The 13431-nt window shown below is 53.5% G+C and overlaps 1 protein-coding gene and 1 long non-coding RNA gene across 3 annotated transcripts in view; one reads left to right on the forward strand and one right to left on the reverse strand.

The window, feature by feature from the left end:
• Positions 1-3409: 3409 nt before the first annotated feature.
• Positions 3410-6781, forward strand: LOC128627073 (uncharacterized). The gene is made up of 3 exons (XR_008391170.1): positions 3410-4613; positions 4978-5262; positions 6340-6781. It is a non-coding gene; the product is annotated as an uncharacterized LOC128627073 (long non-coding RNA).
• A 1369-nt stretch (positions 6782-8150) lies between these two features.
• The window catches only part of SLC12A3 (solute carrier family 12 member 3), a 29534-nt gene continuing 24253 nt past the window's right edge, over positions 8151-13431 (reverse strand). For both annotated transcript variants that reach the window (XM_037141519.2, XM_037141518.2), the window contains one exon: positions 8151-8585. In XM_037141519.2, the coding sequence (XP_036997414.2) occupies positions 8412-8585 (174 nt within the window). In that variant the 3' untranslated portion in view covers positions 8151-8411. The remainder of the gene's footprint in view (positions 8586-13431) is intronic.

Genomic DNA, 13431 nt, shown 5'->3' on the forward strand with positions numbered 1-13431 from the left:
TCCTTCCCATCCAAAATACTGTCTGTTGGGAAACGCAGGCAGCTGTGCACGATCATCTGGGCATCCTTGGGGAAGAAGAGAGCCACCCTCTTTTTATTTCTGTGCACTTGGGAGGCACTCGGCTTCTCAGTCACCTGGTCCTACCTAGACTGTTCACCATTGTCCCCTGAGGCCCCTCCCTACGTTCCCCCTGTGGTCTGATCAGATCTCTCTGTATCAGCCAGTAGGACCGAAATTTGCTGTTTCACAGTACCAGGGGCTAGAAGTCTGAGATCGAGATTTGGAGCAAGGCCGGGTCCTTCTAAGGGCCACGAGGAAGAGTCTTCAGGCCTCTGTTCCCATTTAGCATCTGGAGGTTTGCTGGCCATCTTTGGGTTGCCCCCCTGTGCCTTTGTGGTCATGGAGCTTTCTCCCTGTGTGTGTCCCTCTGTGCAGTCCGAGTCCCAGTTTCCTCCCTTTTTATTAGGACACTGGTCATATTGGATTAGGGCCCACTGTAATGACCTCATCTTCCTTTATTTTTTGCTTTGACTTTTATTACTATTTATTTTATGCTGCATTTACCCCCAGGCCATCTTCTGGGGTGTCTTTTTCTTTTGTGCAACCTCTTCTGGTTTGAGAACAATCTGCTCTTTTCCAGTAGGATCCTCTCAGTGTGGCAGGGAGAACTCACGTGTGGGTTAATCCGCCGTGAGCTCTGTACCTTTTGTGCTGCATCTCAGGACCTTCGTTCACCTGGATGTGGTCAGTGACCGGGGAATCTACATCTAAACCCTTAAGTTCAACATCGCTCTCTGCATTTTTAAGCCTGGGCAGCAAAAACTCAGCACTTTTTTTGGGAGGGGGCCACCGACCCAACTCCACCATCGTAACAACAAGAACGCCACCTGTTGCTCCTATAAAATGACAGCCCGCAGGTACTTGGTGGCCTTTTGAATATGCATACCCTTAACGATCCAGGCAGTTTCACGAGTCTTCTTAAAGTGAACACGAAGATTTTTGAATCATGCTCTTGGTTTGCATGATTTGGAGGGTTTTCTGGGTCAAGCAACAAGCGAACCATTTTCAGAGGTCACCTCTGGCCACTTTTGGAAAGAGCTCATCTTAATTTGATCACTCCCAAATACCAGCCCATGCATGGGTAGTGGGGTTAGAACTTAAAGCATCCTTTTGGAGGTCATGATTCAAACCATAACAGTTGGCCTCACGATAACACAGAACCTGAGGCGGTTTATTTTTGAGGTGTCCTTACATTAAAAAAGGAGGTAGCGGCTTTGGAGGGCAATCGTCCCTGTGCTTGGCTTTCTGGGACTGCTGTTTTGTCGGTGCAGAAAAGCTGGCTCCAGGGCCACAGCCCCTACCTTGGTTTAACACGCTGCTGCCACCGTGAAAATGCCGAATGACTTCTGAACAAGAAGCCCTGTGCTCTCCCTTCTCACTGGGTCCCGAAAATGACTTTCCTACATCAGGATGACAGAAAATGACTGATTATGATCGGGTAGTCTTGCCACCAGCTAGACACTGACCGACGGGCCAGGCCAGATAAAACAAGCCGGAGGCCTTGGGGGGGAGCAGCCAGGCAGGACACAACAGGTCCATTGGGAAATTAAGGATGGCACATAGCCCCTGTCCTCTAGCCTGAGGTGACAAGCACCAGGGCCCCCTACCCACACCACTTCCACTTGGTATGAAGAACGAGAGGGGAGTTTTCCCCCAAGGGAAGAGGCACTCCACTGTCTGTATCTCCTGTGGGGTTGTGTCCCGGGGAGCCAGCCTCAGGGAAAGGTCTCTGGTGGTTTTGCCTGGAGCATCTTTAGAACAAACACTAAATTCAAGTCAATAAACATGCCAGGAATAGCAGGATACACAGGAGTGACCCCAGTCTCAGTGACCTTACAAAAATAATGGGGATGATAAGACTGCACAGAAATACAGAAAGAAAAGTCAACCCAAAGTCTCCTACATTTCTGAAGGACTCGGCAGTACATGAACGGATTTTACTGAGGGGCAGAGAAGAGGGGAGCTAGAGAAAACTTGGAGGAAGAGGTAGCAAGAAGAGGAAGGATGAAATTTGAATAAAAACAATGGTGACAATCACGGGTAAGCCCCACAGGGAACCTGTATACAGAACTTGCTTGGGCAAATATAGCTCCAGTGGTTAAGTTCATGGGCCCAGGGCCAGGTGGCCTGTTTTCACACTCAGCCTTTGCCACTTCAGAGCTATGTGACCTTAAACAAGTTACTTAACCCCTCTGTACCCAACTTTCTCGTCTTTAAAATAGGAAGGAAGAGAATAGTATCAATTTCAGAAGGCTGTTGTGAGGCTGAAATGGCAGAACATTGTTAAAATTTGGGGGATGGGTCCAGACCCGGAGCAAGGGCTCAGGGAATGTTAATGGTGACTGTTTATCGAACTATGAGTCTGGCCCCGGGAGATCTTGAACCGGCTCTGAAGCCTAATCCCTGAGGAACTCTTTTTTTTTTTTTTTTTTTAAGAGAATTTCTGCAATACCAAGTACTGGCCAAGACTCAGAGACACCCGAACTCTCCTCTGTGGCCAGTAGGAGTGCCAGATGGGACACCCCCGTGGAAGTCATCTTGCGCTGGAGATGTCAAGGGGTGTGGCCGGTCAAGGCTGACCACTGGGCCGGCAATGGTGCACTTTCAGACTCAGCCCTTAAGCGATAATAGAATGTGCCCAGGGATCATTTACTCGGTAAGTTAGACACAGAGTGACCATATGACCCAGCAAGTCCGCTCCCAGGTGTAGATCTGAAAGAATTGAAAATGGGCGTTTGAGCAGACACTTGTCCATAAATATTCACAGCGGCACTATTCACGAGCCAAAAGGTGGAAACGACTCAAACGTCCAGCAGCCAGTGAACGGGTAAACACACGTGGTACCTCTAACGCCATACAGTATCATACAGCCTTGGGAAGGAATGAAGCAGCGATACCTGCTACAACGTGGATGGTCCTTGAAATGATGGCCAGTGAAGGAAGGCAGACCCAGAGGCCACATAGCGCATGATTCTACCTACAGGAAATGTCCAGAACCGGCAAATCCACGGGGACAGAAAGCAGATTAGTGGTTGCCAGGGGCCAGTGGGGAGTGATTGCCTAACACCCTGGGATTTCCTCTGGGGATGACGAACATGTTCTGGAGCTGAATAACGGTGATGGTTGCACACCACCGCGAGTATACTGAATTATATACTTTAAAAGAGGTAAATATTTAAAAAATATATGTTTCAAAACCTACCTGGTTCTTTGTGTTCTATTGAATGTTATTTTCCAGCCTTCCCTCTGATGGAAAGAGGAACCCAAATAAAATAACCACCACCACACAATAAACCCTTCCAAATACCCCAAAAAGGGGCCTGGACCCTGGACGGGGTGGGTGGGCGGTGGCTGCCTGGTTTGAGGAACTCACAGAGGAAATGCCTCACTTGGTCTGGGATTGCAGGGGCAGCCCACTGCAGGTTCAGGACGCTCCCTGGCTGCCTGGGTTTGGCTCCAGGGCAAAAATGACCCTGCTCTCCAGGCCTGCATCCTGGGAAAGGTCATGGCTGGACACTGAGGCCCAGGAAAGCTCAGAAGCCCACATTTCCTGTCCCATCCTAGCTACCTGCACCCCCTTTTCTGATTGCAGCCCAGCATTTTACTCTAAAGAGAAAAGAAAAACAACTCATTTGTTTTAATATTCATAGCATCTCTTCATGAGCGAATACTCTTCCCTGTACTGTAAAGGGAATTTTGATTGTTAGTTTCTTTTCCTTCTTCCCTAGCAAAACCCCCAGTGTCCCCAAGGTGGTTTCCGACTAGACGTGGCACTCGGGCAAAGAGGCAGAAGACTGCAGAAATCATTGACAGGTACAGCCTTGTTAGTGGTGGGACTTGATCTCCTCCGTGACGTTAATTCTGCCTGCTCGGCCCTCCTGTTCAACTCTGGGTGAGTTTTCCTCTCTCCCAGACCACTCCACTGCCCTCTCCAACCCTCCCGTCTTCGGACCTGGCCCAGCCAGCCTTTCCCATGCCAGGTTACCTCAATCCCCACATCTTCAGGAGTCACCCCAGGTCTGGCTCCTGGTGCACAGGCACGTACCCTGCTTCCCAAAACCTCCGCACAATTCACCAACCCCACTTGTCTCCAAGACTGGACCCTTGAGCATCCCCTGTGTCATTCTGTGACTCTGGCATGAAAAACACTGTCTTTCATCCATGCAAGACTCTGCAGGCTGGCCACCCTGCCAGGTGGCTCTTCTCCAGGCTCTGCCCACACGGCATTTTTGGAAACAGAATTTGTCGTGGTTCCTTTTCAAGCAAGACACTCATGTCATGCTTTGGCGTTCAGTCACAGAACTAACTCACGTCGAAGGGGGAGGTAGTTACCCGTGAAGCCTCTGGCTGGGCTTTCCTGGGCCCCGTTTCCATGAACACTATTAAAGCTGGCAGCTTTTTTTTCTTCCTGACACCCTGAGCTGTATACAGCTACAAGTGAAACCTGGCTGTTTTGCATGTGTTTGGGGGCCACCCCGCCAGGTGGTTGTTCTGGAACACTCCAGCTGGTCTCATCTCTGTGAAACGCCCCTCTCCCTGGCCACCAGAGGAAGGTATGTCAAAAAACAAACAAACAAAAAAACCCAGTCCAAATGGGGCTCTGCTCAGGCTAATGCAGCCACAGACAGCTCTCTCTGCCTTGGAGGTAGAGCTCAGAGAGCCTATTGGATGAAAAGTGGGTTGTATTGTGGTTTCCTTAAAGCCAAGATGGGTTGGGGCAGAAACTGAAGGAGAAGAGGAAATAGGAAGGGGAAATTGGATGCTAACCGGGCGGGGGACCCCGGGGGCCGGGTGGGGTGAGATAAGTGAGGAGCCCCTGCTGTGGGGCCTGGGGCGTCTGTGGCCTGGGCCCCCCCCCCCCCCCGCCCCTCCACCCCGATGACCCGCCTCTCTGAGGGTCAGGTTTTCCAAGCACAGATCAATGGGAGAACAACACAGAAAATACTTCCCACCGCTAGGACTTACCAACACGGAGCATTTGATCGTCCAAGGGCACAGACAGCCATGCTGTAGACTGAAATCTCTGAACTTCCCAGTGCCCAAGAGGCCCAACCACGATTTGGAGAGCCTTCAAGAGCCCCCAACCCCCCCACCCCACGTCACTCAGCAGGAAAGAAGGAAGTGGTGAGCCACGGGGTAGCAGGACCGAAGAATGTGGTCTCCATCCCACCCCCCAGCAGCTGCAACACCGATCAACCACAGGTGGGCCCGACCAGCTGGCCAGGGATGCCGGCTCTGGTCCAGCTCTCCCACTGCACGGACTGCGGCCCAGAGAGAGGAAGGGGCGTTATCGAGCTCACACAGTCGTTCGGGGGGGGGAGATGGAAACTCAAATCCAGCTCTGCCGGTGGCCAACCTGTGGCTCTTCCCACTCCACCTCTCCACCCCTTGGTTTGAGGCAAGACTAAAAATCCCCAGAGACCTATAAAAATGTAATAAAATGCAGTGCCCTAGAGTCTGCAGACACGTACAAGAGAAGCAGAGGGAAATAAGTGTCTTCATGAAATCCGCATGTAGCAAGCTGGCCATGTGACCTCTAGGCCCTGTGATAGCTTAGAGAAAAGTTCAGTCTGAGGTTGAAAAAGCAATCCACTTCAGAGTTTTTTTCAAAATGCTTGGCAGAGCTGAAAAACAGCATGTTCCAAAACAAGTAAGTCCTATTGCCTAACGGAATGTATTTTTATTCATTTTATTGTTTTGACCTCTCTGCTCACTCGAGGCTATTCCCCCCCTCCACCAAAGCTATCATCATCGTTACAAACTCAGTTTTCCAACATAGCAAAAGTTTGTTTTTTGTTTTAAGTGCCAGGAGCCAAAGCATTTTCTGGTCCTGGATCAGAGTCTCCCTGAGGTCAGGAGAGGGATCCCCCCTTTGCCAGGACATGGTTTTCCATGAGGCTCTAGAAAGGCAAGCATTCCCTGGTTGAAGCTTCCCCTTACGTGGAGCTGGGGGGCAGGGCTATTGGTCCCAGGCCCACTGAACGGCTCCAAGGCAGGCACCCTTCTGAGGTCCCCAGGTCCTCAAGCAGGAGAGGTGCTGTCCACTGTCCACACAGCAGGGCATCCTGGTGAGCAAAAGGCCTGGGAGACCAGAGCCTTTGTTCTCTGCAGTGACATGACATACTACGTCCTTTTGAGACAGGATAGTGAGAACCTAGGAAAATTTCTTGGCAAGTGAAATAGGGGACAGATGGCTGAATGCAACAGCCTTGAAAATTACAGCCAGATGCAGAAGGTCACCTCCCTAGAGATGGCATCTAGGCCTCACCTGTATTGCAGCTCCAGGCCTAGAAAAGCAGTAAAACCAGGTGAGCAACACCGGGACCAGCTGCAGTGATAACGGCCCCCTGCCTGGGTACTGACCAATCAGAGGAGACCACGGCTCTGAAAGGACGCACCTGGAGAACCGATGGGTATTCTGCTGAGACCCTCCCCTGAGATTCCTGCCTGCAAGAGATAAAAGCCTCAACACAAAGGCCCCAGCACACACGCCATTCCCTCCTTTTTCCTCCACTTCTTTCAACCCAGGCGGGCGTCTCCTAAACTCTCAGGCAATGGGCAGCTGGCAGCTTGTCCCTGGCTACTCCCCTGAACCTGTCCCCAAGGCCGCCTTTTCTCTCTGACTTCCCAGTGAGCTAAGGCAGCCCAGCCTCAGCTCTCCTGGGGCATCCTCTATGCCAGGCCTTTCCTTGTTTCGCTGTCTGCAGCTTTAATAAATCGATCCTCACAGTCACCTGGACTCGTGTTGTGAAATCTTTTCTATGCAAAGTCAAGAACCCACACACAACAGCTGGCCCTGGGCAGACCTGCTCAGGGCCGGGCCCCTGACTGCTAACACTTTGGGTCCAAACACTAAGAAAGAGATTTTTGCCTTCATTGCTATGTAGGTGCTTCAGTGGGCTTGGAGGGCGCCCACGAGACCCCAAGATGCCTCATTCCTTCCCCTGCACCCCCTACTCCATGCTGCTGGAAAAGACGTAGCCCACCAAGTCCACCAAAGCTCACTTTATGCTGTGTACATGCGTCTAGAGCTGAAATGCCCTTTCAGGGAACCTCACCCACCAGTACTGGGCATCTCCCAATGTTCGATCTGCTCTTGTATCCAAGGTCGGCTGGTGCAGGCATTCTGGGGGTGTTCAGTCCTCGGGAACCCGAATACCCTTGCATGAATGAGGTCCATCGTCCCCCAGGTTCTCAACTCCGACCCCCATCCTAAGACCGCCCACACCACCACTTGCTCTTTTACCCGTGGCTCCTCGTCCCCTGCCCTTTCACCGGCCTTGGGCTGAGTGCGCACCTCTCTGATCCTTCGCTCACTCCTGTCGTCTTTACACACACCCAGGCCTCTGCTTCTCCATCCCTGACCTTCACCATGCCTGCACCCCTCACCATGCCTGCACCCCTCACCAAACCTCCATCCCCCGCCCCCAGCCAAACCTGAACTGAACACCTTCCACAAAGACTCCTTAAATCTTGCCCCTCCTTTGAAGCTCTTTCTTGACACACACACTGTCACTGTCGATAACCCTCTGGAGTGCCGTTTGTGAGTTCTCCTCCTTTCCTCGCTGCGGGATGAGGAGGGTGATGTTAGGCCCATCATGACCTTTCTCACGTGTTTTTCACACCATGGGCCACCACCCATTGGTGGGTTTCAAACTCATTTTAGTGGATCACAACCGACGTTCCAAGGAGAAAAAGAATCAGAATAGCGAATGAATCGAAGCGCACCCCCTTATAGGAAGGGTAGGTATTGTTTTGTTTCACCGTGTGCTTCTTCCACGTCTCAATGTAAAATATATTTCTTACTGTGGGCTGCAGCCCCCCAAAGTTTGGAAATCCTTGGTCTACCAGAGAAGCAGTCAAAACACTGAAGACACATTGTTACTGAACGTGGAGAGACTGAGAGGTGGGTAAAGAAATCTGCATTATCAGAGGCTCCAGGGGCCCTCATTCCTCCCGTAAGGGCTACAGGCGTGTGTATGTGGGGCACCCCCTCTCTGAACTTGGCGGGGGCGGGCATGGTCAGGGAGGATTCCCAGGAAATGTTTGGAGAAATGGCCAAGGCGCACACCCAGCGCTCTGACGCAAGCTTGTCTACCAATCAGACTGAGATCTTCATTTGTTATAATCGAAATCAAAAGCACTTAAAAGGGCTATGGATCCATCAGAAAACTTTCCACCCAACCTCCAATGCTGCTTCTCCAGCCCAGAGGACATGTCTGACGGGAGGGGGGTCCAGCCAAAGTTTGGAAATCTGCCGGCTTCTGCAGTTGGGTCATCAGAGGCTACTGCTTAGAATGTGACAGCGCGTGAGTCTCCTCCCCGTGGAGAGGTGGCTGTCCCACGCACCCTCAGCCTTGGGCAGGCCTGGACGAGCTTGGCGTTACTGGCAGTAAAAGGTGAGCACGTTTTCCTGGTTTCCTCGGATCAGGATGACGGGAGGGCTGAGGTCCTGGGACAGCGTCTCCAGCCAGGCCATGTACAGTGAACTTGGGCACTTCCCCTTCCTGCCTATGGGCAAAGTGCTGCAAGACAGGAAGAAAGGCAGATGAGAAATTACCCAGGGGCCCTCTGCATGCAGCCCAGCTCCTGGTTTGCTTTCTGAACAGCAACTCTGCCTAGTGACCCCTTCAGAGCTGCTTCTTCCCAGCCACCCTTAGAGCAACCCCCGACTCTCCTTAAAAGCATGACTCCAAATGGACCTTCAGCCACAGAGCACTTCTGAACACAGCCATGGTCTGCAAGGCTCCCATGATCTGGTCCCCGCCAGCACCCCCCAGCCTTACCTCCCACCACCCTCAGCCTTGCTCACAGCCCTGCAGCCACAGTGGCTTTCTTACTGTCCCTAAGAAAAAAAAAGGCAAGCTTGCTCCTGCCCCAGGGCCTTTGCACCTGATGCTCTCTCCACCCAGAAGGCAGAGTCCCCTGCTCCTGACCTAGTTGGCTCCTTTGAATCATTCAGATCCTGGCTCATGTGCACCTCCCCCTCTGGTCACCCCTCCAGAGCAGGCCCCCACCTCTCCACCGTATCGTCCTGTGCCACTGTCTTCTCACACAGTCCGAACCCTCTTTCCGTCTGTTTGCTGTTTGTCCTCCCCCTGCTAGAATGCTCATATGCTCACTCTCGAGCAGGCTGGGTCCGTCTTACTCATGACCCTTCTTCCTGTTCCTAGAACACGGTCTGACGCAAGTGGGATGTTAAGTGGGTGACCCCACCCATTGGGCTACTTGAATCAAGTCAGCCTTGCTCCTCCAGCCACACAGTTGCCTGTGCCCACCATGTGACAGGCTTAGTTGAGTGTCCTTGTCCGGCCTCCTGCCCTGTCCAGAAGGCCCTGGGAGCAGGTCTCCGCCCTTGCCTTGGGAGGGCCCCTTGTTTGAACTGCAGTGCTGTGCAAACAGCAAGCTGCGCCTCGGAGGCTGTTCGGCCCAATTTTCAGGGCTGTTTCAGGCAGTGGCTTCTTCACAGTCTTGAGATTCTGCAAACGCATCACGGTGACCCCAGCTGGCCCGCTCTTGGCTCTGGAAGAAGCCAGCCTCTCACAGAGCCAGACGGGGTCACAGGAAGTCGGGGCCCCAGCACCTGATGTGGCACTGTGCCATGTCATTTCATGGGTCATATCATTTCATCCAAACCTCAAAACAACTCTGGGGAAAGGGCAGGGCCCGCGGCACCGCCCTCTCCCACGTTGGGCCTTGCGACAGAGAAGGTGTCTGGGTTGTGGCCTCGCCACTTCCTCAGCCACGTGGCTTTTGCAGACGGCTCACTGTCCCTGAGCCCCGCTTTTCCCTTCCTGAGAATGTGGACTCACACGACCCCCTGCCAGGGTGTCGGGCGTTCAGAAGAAAACAAGCACACCCAGGGCCACCGAGCAAGCGTTGAGTCACATCAGCAGCTGTTCTGATCGCTTCTCATTATTTACCAGCGTGAGGTGGCCCAGCCTGTGAGTGGCAGAGCTGGGACCTGATCCAGGTCTTGGGCTTGCCCACGCCAGCTGCCTCTGCTTACTGCAACCCCGTCTTCTGCTGACGAGGCAAATGGAGGTCCCAACACAGCTGCCCCTTATTTCAAACCCCACCCTCAAGCCTTCATTTAGAACAACACTCCCCTCTTTTTAAAAGCAAAGTCCCCAGGATGAGGGGTGGCAGGTGGGAGCAAGGACATTTCGTTAACCGAGTGTCACCTTAGTTAGAATGAATCTGTGTCCAATGACTCTCCAGGGAAAGGGAACTGGCATGTCGAGAATGGTCTTCCTGATTGAACAGGGACACCAAGGGCTGCAAATGCCCTCTGGGAACTATTGCGTCATTCTCAGGTGCTGCTTCCAAGGCCACGAGGGACTGGCAGCTACATCATCAGGGCGGGGGCCACCCATCACTCCTGCTGTGGCCTCTCAGGCAGACCCTGTCCGCCCCAGGGAGGGACAGGCTTCCTCTGGGCTCAGCCCAGTGCCAGGCGCCGACACCGTATTCCTGCTCACCGGGCGTGTGTGCTTTAAGCTGCTTATCTTTAGAAATAAAGCCACTTCGGCACAAGGGACTTTTTGTTCAGAACTGCATCTCTGAGTCACAGAGAGAGGCTGCCTTGGAGCTAACCTAGATGCAAAGCAGTAACCCTGTGTCAAAAACAGAACTGTGCCAGGACTTCAAAACTAACGCCGGCCTCCCCTCAGTGAGGTCCCCGGGCAAGTGGCTGAACGCCTCTAGGGCTCGGTTTCCTCATCTCCAAACTGTGTGTGTGTGTGTGTGTGTGTGTGTGTAGATTTGGAAGTTAATAAGGCCCAATACCTTCAGTGCCAGGTTCAATCAATAAAGTGCAGTGTTGATCGTTACTATTCGGTTTTGAGGAGGAAGTCTTCGTAGAAAAGGGGGGGGGCTCTAGACCCCAGAGTTAGACCAGAGACAAGGTGGTTAACCCAGGCTGCTGAGCTGGTTACAAGCCTGGTTTATCGGCAGTGCTGGTGAAGCTGAACTTAACCAGATAAACTGCTGGTTTGCAGGCCCTAAACAAGCAAATCCTGCCTCAGACCTGCTCCAGAAAATGGTCCCATGTGCTCTGAAAATGCTGGAAAATGTGATTTTGTCCTTCTACCAAGGTGTGGGAAGATTTGGGGTTCCTCAGAATTTCTGGGGAATGTGGGTCTCTGGATTCCACCCCAGACCCTGATCTGGAAGGAATGGAGGAATTTGTCATTTTCGACAGGCTCCTGGCGGCTGTGCCGAAGGTGACCCCCAGAATGAACTTATAGAGGGACATCGGGCTGGAAATTAGTAACACAAAACGCAGCTACACGCCCGCCCAGAAGAGCCGGCCCGACGGCCAACAGCCGGGCCCTTGGAGCAACAGCTGTCAGCTGCCACCTGGGGTGGGACACCGTGTGCCAGCGGCTCTTCTAAGGCGACTGGACTCAATGTTGTCTGTGCCGGCTGACCCACAAAGGCTGGGGGGGCGGGGGACTGGCTTCCCCTATGAGACCTGGAGGTGGGAGGGAGAGGGGCCGGCAGGTGGTTGCCTCCCACCTGCTGAGAGCCTGGGTCATTTTAGTGCCAAATAAACTTAGAACTGTGACACGTTAGAGTGAAAGGGCATCTTGAAAAGCACTTAGTCTAACTGTTGTCTATAACCAGGGAAACTGAGGCTCGAGAAGTAGGGCTGGTGCCCACGGCTGCACAGTGAGCTATGTGCAGAGATGAAAGGCAAGCCGGCCTCCCTGAACAGAGGCGGCGCTCAGGAGGGGGTGGCGTGGCCTCCCCACGCACCCCAGGTGGCACACACGAGGGTCCACCTCAAGCAAAGGCTGGGGAGCATCCCAGGATGAAGCCTGTCCCACCACCTGGCACTGTGACCCCTCTTCACCCAGGCTGACCTTGCTCTAGGGATGTTCTCTGCAGGGGACGGGCCAGAGGCTGGGAGATAAATCCAGCCCTTTTTCTCATCCTGGTCTCCACATCAAAGGGAGCATTTTTAGAAAAAAGATCTCCCCCAGAGCCCCAGGAAGCCTGGTTTCAGGCAGAACCAGTTCCACAGGTGTGCAAACTGCACATTTGTACAACCCCGTAGTTAGAAGGGTCCCGCACGGGGTGGGTCCCACAGTGGCCCTGCTGACCCCATCTTGACAGTCTTCAGGTTTGAACAAAGGGTCCCCGCATTTCGGTTTGTCACCAGGGCCTCACGAATTGTGTCTTTGACCCTGGTTTCAGGGCAAGAAGAAAAGCAGGCTCCACAGGCTCCTTGGCCGAACTGCAGAACTCCCGGGTGGTCAGCCCCAGGAAACATAAGAAAGGCCGACACTTGCCCTGGCAGACACCCCCATTCCCTCCGCGTTGGCAGGGGGGACTCAGGTGCCATCGCTGGCCACTTCTTCCTCCTGGCCTCTGAGAGAGAACAGTCGCTGTGAGACACTTTCTGTGCCATTGTCACTGTCCTCTTATTCAGCCTTGGCCAGTACCCACCGGAGGCCGTGCACTACTGGACACGGGCAGCAGCCACAGAAGGCCCGGCGGGCACGGAGCCTGAACAGTGGGCAGCAGCAGCCTCGGCCCCTGCGGCCAGGCTTGGCGCCGGCATCAACTGGGGGCGGCTGAGGGCCGAAGAGGGCTGGGCGACCCCCACAAGCGGGGATCGATTTTCTTCTGGAACGACCTGGGTCCCCTTTGCCAAGCCAAGTTTGGCAGCAAAAGGCAACGGCAGATAAGAGAAAAGCAGTAGTGAGAGGCATTGGGCAGGCCAGGGACGGGAGGCCCGAGACCCTGGCCAGCCGGCACTAAGCCAGGGGACAATTCTGAGATGTCCTTGATGAAATGGCAGCAGCCAGAGGGGAGGAAGAGGCAGGGAGGGGTCAGTCTGTTAGCACCTGCAGGGCAAAACCAACAAAAGACTGCTCCCCCCCCACACCAGTGTGTGTTTTGGAAGGCGGCCTAACTTCCAGGTGTCCATTTCCACCAGGATCTACCAGAGGGAGTCGCCAGACGCAGCCATCAAAGCCTGGACGCCCCCGCTCACTCACACGTGAACTTTCTAATCCGCTGCCCGCAGCCAGTCCTCGGGTGCAGACCCTTCTTCCTTAGGTACCCCTGTACCCCACTGTGAGTTTCTTTAAAGACAACTCAGCTCTCTCTCCCTCTACTTGGTGTATGAAAACGCTCAACACCTCCAGGAGTCTGGACACGCTGGCCTCCCCCACCAGGCACTGCCGTGGGGGTTTAGACACCCTTCTCCCGGGGCCTGGCCTTCTTTTTCTTCTCTTCCCTTTTTTCCCCTCTTCCCTCTCCCCCCATCCCCCAGCAGTGGTGCAATAATCCCTTTCCCTTAAAAAGACGTTCTGTCCTGGAAGTTAAGACGTTTGTTTAACAGCCCTCAGGGTGAGAACG

The sequence above is a fragment of the Artibeus jamaicensis genome, unplaced genomic scaffold, assembly GCF_021234435.1.
Source record: "Artibeus jamaicensis isolate MK-2021 breed Jamaican fruit bat unplaced genomic scaffold, CSHL_Jam_final contig_3152, whole genome shotgun sequence".
Lineage (NCBI taxonomy): Eukaryota > Metazoa > Chordata > Mammalia > Chiroptera > Phyllostomidae > Artibeus > Artibeus jamaicensis.